The following is an 8,447-nucleotide window of genomic DNA, read 5'->3' as shown; positions in this document are numbered from 1 at the left end:
AATATTTTTAGTAAATTATCAAGATTTAAAGCAACTAGGATTTCGGGTTTCACCAAAGTCGAGGGAAAATTCTATAATATTCAATAATACATGTCAAAAGCTTTTTCATGACATATTGTTTCTAAAATATGTTTGTTCTCTCTCGAGGCATAAATTTGTGTTTAATTAATTCTGGATATTTCTCAATTACCATGTTAATCAATTAAACTCATTAAGTAAAACAATTAGCGCCATCACAATTCCTTAGACATATCTCTATTCTTAAGTAAATTGTGTTTAATCTCTAGATCCAAATTCATGCTTCACCGCTAAGTCCTTCACATGAATTCTAGGATAAAAACATTAAGGTGATCAATCTTAATATTCATGATCATTACAAGATAAGAAAAACCTTATTTAAAACATTAATAAGATGTACTAATAAATAATTAAGAATTCCCCTCTAACTAGGCTACATCCCTAATCCTAGTTTAAAGGTATAGCAATCCATTGTCATATTGAAAATGACAATGAAATTATTACACCTCAAGAACATGTAAGAAAGGAAGTGAAAAGAAAATAATGGTTGAGAGAATTGTATTCACAATTGTATGTATGAGTGAATAACGGAGTGCTCTTTCTCTACACAAATGAGTCCTATTTATAGGCATAAGAGGAGTGGTAGTCAAGCCATAGGAGATATTCTTTCCATAGCTAATCTTGAGTGATGATCAAGTTTGAGTGGTGATCAAGTCTCTCTTTCCTTCCCATAGTGAGCTTGAAGTCAAGGTTGCATATCTCATTTCCATAATGAGCATGATTGAAGTAAAGCTCATTTCTTTGCGTGTAAGCCAAGGAAAATCACATCTTGAGTGTGATCCAAAGGTAGATCAATATCGAAGATCCATGAGTTCTCACCAAGACTTCAAAAACCTTCCAAAACGGTCGAATTCGTCGTAATCCGTACATACGCCGGCTTGGCACCGGTCGAGGACTGGTTTAGCTTTATTTTACGACCAAAAATGAAGTTTCCAGAGGTCTGAACCGGCCTTGGGCTGGCCTGAAGTCGTGGACCGGTTCCGGGCCGGTTCAGGGGCTGTTTCACCCAAATCCATAGACTTTGGCCGATTCGATTCTTAGTTCGCACGGGTTCCGTCTTGGAGGCCGAGTTTGAGCCGGTTCAAGCCCGAATTTGGACTTGGTTGCTTCGTAAAAGTTATAGATCTATCTCCTATCTTTGCATTACAAGTTAAATAATATGATTTGGATATTCCTAGCTCCATATATGATCCGAATACGGAACTATGTCCGAATTTTCAGCTTTTCGATCTAAACTTTCAGAGAATGATTTAGCGGCTACGTTGCTTGCATTTAGACTTGATTCTCCATTATTCTTCTTCTTGGACTTGATAGAATCTATCCGGCTTGGCTTTCACTTCATTTAAGCTCTGTTTATTCAATTATATTCCAAAAATACTAAGTATTCACAATTTATATTAAAAACTACAAAAGAGTAAAAATGATTATAAAGCTCTCTATTTTACGCAATAATACGCTAAAATATATTATACAAATGACATGAAATTGACGTAAAATAAAGGCATATCAAAACTCAAAGTCTTCTTATTGAAACTCCAGGTCAACAGTATCCCTACACCTGAGAATATGAACATAAGGGTCAATGTATCTCTAGTTTGTCCTAGATGTGGCATCCAGGAGTCTAGGATTCACCTTTTTTTCCTCTTTGAGTTTGCACAGAGAGTCTGGTTTCTATACCCTTTATCTCTACAATCAGGATCATTAGCTTTAAGCTCCTTTAGCCGAGCTTGGGTCTCTGCTATGTCTGAACTGAGAGACCTAGATGAGTCAGGTTCGTGTAAGAAGCAATTTTGTTACCTTCTTTGGTCCATATGGAAGGCCATAAATTCACTCATATTCAAAAATAGTTGTTGGTCAGTAGAGGAGACAGTGGCAAATGCTTCTGCATTTTGGCAGGAATTTGACTTAACCAATGAACCTCCTAAGGAGAATTTGTCTGCTTTGCCTGCCTCCACTCCCAGAGAGGATTCAGAGAGAAGACCTTCCCCTCATCCTTTGGACATAGTTCTCATCAATTACGATGCAGGAACTTGCTCTCAGTTCAAATTTGGCTCCATTGCAAGTATAGCTTCGAATTGTCTGGATCAACAGATTGGAACATTTTCGGTAGTCTTCAGACACATCTGGGATCTAGGTATTTTAGAATTCCTTGCTCTCCGCGAAGAAATGATATGGAGCCTCAATAACTGCTAGTCAAAAGTTAGATTCGAAGGAGATGTTGTTCTGGTATCTCAGTCTATAAACTCAGGAGTTTCTTACTTGAGTGCTAGCTGGGGTATCTGTCAAGATACTTGTTGGCAAAATACTGCAAGCGTACAGTGTCAACTCGTAATATAGACTGTAAAGTCCGGATATCGTACCCACAGAGAAAGCTTCTAAAGACAACCAATTAGGAGACTCGATTCGGATAGTTAAAAGGATAATTTGGATTGAAGTATGTAAATTTAAAAGCAAGATTAAACAATTAAAGAATAAAGTAAACTAAGGCTGTAAATTAAATAGGATTTAAACAATAATGAGAAAGATCAGAGATTATTAATCTACTTTATGCCATTAATCTCATGGTTTATGGATTTCGTTATCAAATTGTGGTTCAGGCTGATCTAAGGCACCTACAGCTCTCTCTCAAGTCGCTACAGGCAAAAACAGTCAATTAAATAATTAATAGGCAACTACTCACTCTCGTGTTATAATTAACCTAAATAATTAATTGATTGATGTTTGTTAAGCAAACCTAAAGAACACACATTCGCTAATTCACTCTCGTGTTGTTAACTCCTGTGTTATCGATTACACGGTCTATTTCAATTCAACTCTCTCAAGTTATAATTAAAACACAAGCCAATAGTTTAAGTGATCAAATTAAACTAAGCATTAAGAACAGTAATTAATACGCAATTATAACAAAAACCCAATAAACCAATTAATTAACAAAGCATAAATTCAATCAATAATCCCCGACGATGGGTTTAGTTACTCATGATCAAAGATAAACCAACAATATAATATATAGAATTCATAATTGATAAGATAAACAATGAAAAAGATCTCTCTGAATTATCGTACCTTAATCGCATAAAAATCCCAATATAATATCGAAGAATAAAATCCAGCTCAAAAAGTAATCAAATCGAAGAACGATGAACTAATACTGAAATTAAGCTAATCTATTGTTTTTAGTCTAATACAATGGTGGTCGAACTAAGCCAACCCTAATTTGGTTGTAAACACCACTATATATACCCGTTGTCAACCTTAGATTCGTATTTTGGTGAAGTCCCGAAGTCGCCCCTTCACAATTTTAGAATCGGAATGAAAGATCGGGGTCAAAACGTAATTTTGGACAACTCAGCAGCTAGGCACGATGGGAGGCGCGTTGCGAGGCGCGTTGATTCCATTGTGCCTTAAAATCTCAGCATAAATTTTCCTAAGGCACGATGCTACTATCGTGCCTTCCATCTCGCCTCCTTTTCAAGTAAGAAAACAAACAGAGGCACGATGCGAGGCACGATGCCACCATCGTGCCTTCCATCTCGCCTTCCACCAAACATGAATAAAACTAGGGGCACGATGCGAGGCACGTTGCTTCCATCGTGCCTTCCATCTTCCCTCAGGCAAAATCTCAGAAACAGTTCTGAAACTAACTCGAAATGCCTATCCAAGTCCGGTCTTGCTTAAACTTCACCGTATAGCTCCGATTAGGTCCGAAACTCCGTGAAATCTACGTGGTAGTACCTGAAACGCTCAAATAAAAAATGAGACCCAATATGCATAAAAATGATCACTAACCACACGTAAATAACTCGTAAAACAACGGTAATATAGGAGTAATTCTACTCCTATCAATACTCGGCACCTATCCACTCTCTTCGAATTTTCCACTTTTAGCCACATAAATAGAAAGGACAACGCAGAAGCTCATAGTTTAGCCCAGGAAGTTAAAGCTAAGTTCATAAGGCATCTGCACTTCGGGCCTCAACATCTTTAATATGACCTATTAACTATTCTATCGTTGGAAAAAAATAATAATAAATATATAAGCTGCTACTTCGAATAGTTTAAATATATAAGCTTCTATATAAAATTTCAATTATAAAATATTCAATAAACGGTTATAAAAATATCATAAAACAATTATGAAATATTTATGAAAAAATGCAAAGATAATGACTAGTTTAGTTTCTTACAATACTCATTTAGTTATAGATCTATGTATCTATTTTTATGCTTGTACTGAATGTTCAAATCTATATCTATAACACTTCCATTCATGAAAAGAATATCCTCTATGATTATTGACTTAAACTATTAAAAATCTTTTCTAATTCTAATCAACCACTGCCACTTTCATAGAAATAATTAATTTCTCTACATGGTATCTCAACTTTAACTATTCAAAAGGTTTCCTAATCCTAAGTAACCATTTTTAAAATTAAAAATCATGCTCAACAATTTTAAATGTAAATAATAAAATACTAATTAACAAACTGAAAATATTTATACATTTAATCTGTCATGTAAATTAAGAATTTATCTTTTTATATTTATTATTATAAACAATACCTCAAAGGATCAAATTATCAATCACTATATTAATTAACCATGTGCATCACACTTACACTAAAAGTAAATAAAAATAAATTGCTACAAATAGGTTTACGACCATAATTAACTTAATTTTTTGGGGTTGCAAGAATTAAGATTTTAAAAAATCATACACAATTAGTACATTTTAAACGTTGCCGTCTTTATATGATTATAAATATTAACTTATTATATTTATATAAAAGAAAATTACATGCAATAATTTCAAATATAATCACGATACATATATAATTAAAAAATTACGTTTAACAATCTCAAATATAAATCATAGTAAATAATGGATACTGAATCCTATCACAAGTATTATGCAGCCGAGTCACGGGAGATCTATCCTCAGACGATATCGGACTCTCGCCCAATGGGCTAAGCAAGATGAAACTAACAACCGAATCCATGAGATTCGCCTTGACTGGAATAATACTTCAATCCACAAAGACAAGACGAATCCCCTGAAGACTCGGACAAAGCGCGTCGACCTGGGGATTCGGCCAAACAACCAAATCCACGAAGATCTTTCCTATTTGAATACAAACTCCAACTTAGGAAGTCCAACTTAGGAAGATGAGATTATTTAGGAAGATATTCCAGAATAGGACTTTCATTCGAATAAGGAACTACACTCCTAATCAGGGTCAAACCCTATAAATATGAATCACTTTCCTATTCCAAGACTACAAGGTATACATTCAACTACTATATAAAGAGTTTCAGGTATGCCTAAACACACAATTACATTTATATACTCAAAACACTGCTCAAAGCTCAATACTAACTTTAGCATCGGAGAGTTAATCGGACAACCACCGCCTGCTTAGCTTCTATCCTGTTTTGCATGTTAATCCACCGGATCAGAAGGGGGACTCCATCAATTAGCACCGTCTATGGGAAGCGAAGGAAGAAACGAAAGGAGAAACGAAGGAAGAAACGAATGTGGAGAAAACCCAAAGTACCGAGAGCACAGGAACAACGAGTCAGAAGAGGAAAATCAAGGGAATGCAGCAAGGAATGGAGAAAATCAAGATGATGCCCAAAGAGGACTTAACTCCAAGAGAGAGGAACGAAGAGAAAAAGATAGAGAGGATTCCCCAGCAAAGAGCAAGAGGCAAGAAAAAGATACGGGAAAGGCACAGTCCAGGAAAAAGAACCAGGAAGATGAAGGCGAATCGTTCGAATCGCCTCAGAATAGCAAAACCACGTATGTAGCAGAAGAAGACTTGGAGGAGAAGATAGCCAAAGTTTTGAAGAAGCTGAAATCTGAAGAGCTGGATATAGAATCATGGAGGAAACAATCCCCTACAATATGAAGCTACCCACCTTGCCAACATTTAACGGAGAAGGAGACCTGAGGGACCACACATCCAGATTTACTGCAACTATGGGCCTCTTGAGCGTCTCGGACGCGATCATGTGTCGAGTATTCCCGACCACCCTGACAGGAACCACCTAAAGATGGTACAATAAACTCAAGCCGAGATCGATCAAGAGCTTCACTTCTTTGTCGACAGAATTTCTTAATAGATATCTTACTAATATCTCGGCCAAAACGACCACCAGCATCCTGAGGTCATGTATCCAAGAAGAAGGAGAAATGCTGAGAAGCTACATCAAACGATTCAGCAAACAAGCTATGAAAATAGACAACTTGAATGTTGACATTGCGACCGAAGCACTAAGGGAAGGAACAAGATTCAAACAATTGGTGGACAAGCTGTTGGTCAACAAACCGACCACTTTTTTGAACTTGATGGGAATCGCCCATAAATACTTTGAGATGGACGAAGGACGGAGAGCTACCAGAGGAAAAGAGGTAAAAGGGAAGGACTCAAAAGAGAAGTCAAAAGAGAGACCAAAATCAAGATCAGACGATAGACGATCGAGGCCTGAGGAAAGCAGGCGTTTTGCCCCCAGAGCCGATATGAACCAAGGCATGATCCCCGAGACGACGAGCGCAACTACACACCGTTAAACACAAGCAGGACCAACGTCTTCATGTGGATTAAAAAGAATGTGAAAAATGTGGTATGGCCACCAAAAATGAAATCCAAAATTAGAGATACCAGGAAGTTCTGCAAATTCCACGACGAGCATGGGCACGAAACGGGCGTATGTAGAGATCTGAAAATCGAAATAGAGAGGATGATAGACGCTGACGAACTGAGAAAGTTCATAGCCCATAACACAAAAGACGGTGACAAGGGAGAAAAGAGAAGCAGGAATGACAGGGGCAAAGAAAAGGAAGAAGAGAGATCGTCCAAGATTCTAGGGATGATACACATGATTAACGGAGGAGGGCATAATAGCTCAACCATTCGAAGAAAGCAAAGGAGAGAAGTAATGAACATCAGGGAAACCCATATGTCACCGGTGATTTTTGATGTCGAAGACTATGAACATGTGAAAGCGTCTCGCAATGACGTGTTGGTAGTAACTACCATCATTGAAAACTGGAATATGGAGCGAATCCTCATAGACAAAGGAAGTGTTTTAAACCTTATGACAAATGCCGCATGCAAAATGTTGGGGGGAACCGCGACAAAACTGCGCCGAGTCCCAATTCCATTATCAGGACTCGGAGGACCCTCTATCAACCCATTTGGCGTTGTAACCCTAGAGATAAGGAATCAACAAAAAGGTCATGTCCCTATAGAACATAATAGATATGGAGCTGACATACAACGCAATTCTTAGAAGGCCATTCCTCCATGATTCGGCTGCAGTCACCAGTATAAGAGCACTAGCTATGAAGGTGCCAACTGAGAAGGGTGTAGTAACAGTTAGAGGAGATCAAAAAATCGCCAAAAAATGCTATGACGAGTCTATCGTCGATCTTCAAGGAAGCAAGCATGAAAAGGAAGGAGAGTAGTAAGAGCTAAATAGCCCATCGCCAGTAGAGACCGTGTGTCATACCCGATGGTGTTATAACTATCTTTATTTTTTGTAAGCAAATCCATTTATATCAATAAAATTTTTGTTTTCCCAAATAACGTACGATGCACAAATGCCAAAAAAGGAATTGGATATAGAAGGCGAAACGCCCAAATCAAAGAGTTTAGATTAACTCTCAAATAAGGCGAAACATCCAAAATAAATCAAAGAGTTTAGACTAACTCTCAAATAGCGAAATACCCAAAACAAACAGAGTTTAGATTAACTATCAAATAAGGCGAAACGCCAAAAATCAAAGAGTTCAGATTAACTCTCAAATAAGGCGAAAGCCCAAAACAAACACAGAGTTTAGACTAACTCTCAAATAAGGCAAAACGCCAAAAACTACAAACAGAGTTTGGAGTAACTCCTTAACGAAGCAAACAGACAAAATAAAAGATAAGCGAAACGCCAAAATCAAAAGCAGGAATTCAAACACAACGCTATCCAAAGCAAAAGCGCCCAACTTAAACTAGCAATCAAACATATTCAAACGGATAAACGCAAAAGGAAAAATTAACAAAATGAGAAATGAATCATTCATTAAAAGTAAACAAAGTACAAAGTACAAAAAGCATAAAGGCGATACAATAAAAGAAAAAAAAAACAAAAACTATTTCCCTAAAGAGCTATCCTTCGCCATCTTCTCCATTAAAGCTTTTGCTATGACCTGAGGGTCCAATCCATTCACACCAGAAAGATCAATATTAGGGTTCTGCTCTAGCAGCTTGTTCCCAACGGCGAGACGATACTCGCCAATCAAAGCGGAATAGAAGGCTTTCGTATCAAGAAGACGAATATAAAGTTTTTCGACTTCGGCCTTCAATTTATTCCTCTCC

General features: G+C 37.2%; 1 protein-coding gene across 1 annotated transcript; it reads left to right on the top strand.

The window, feature by feature from the left end:
• The first annotated feature begins 6,717 nt into the window (after nucleotides 1-6,717).
• On the top strand, nucleotides 6,718-7,546 carry LOC126665207 (uncharacterized). The gene is made up of 2 exons (XM_050357931.1): nucleotides 6,718-7,315; nucleotides 7,401-7,546. Exons 1-2 carry the CDS (start codon nucleotides 6,718-6,720, stop codon nucleotides 7,544-7,546), a joined length of 744 nt encoding a protein of 247 aa, XP_050213888.1.
• The last annotated feature ends 901 nt before the right edge of the window (nucleotides 7,547-8,447 follow it).

The sequence above is a fragment of the Mercurialis annua genome, linkage group LG1-X (assembly GCF_937616625.2).
Source record: "Mercurialis annua linkage group LG1-X, ddMerAnnu1.2, whole genome shotgun sequence".
Taxonomy (NCBI): domain Eukaryota; kingdom Viridiplantae; phylum Streptophyta; class Magnoliopsida; order Malpighiales; family Euphorbiaceae; genus Mercurialis; species Mercurialis annua.
Note: the sequence above shows the minus strand (reverse complement) of the source record. Positions and strands in the feature narration are given on the sequence as shown.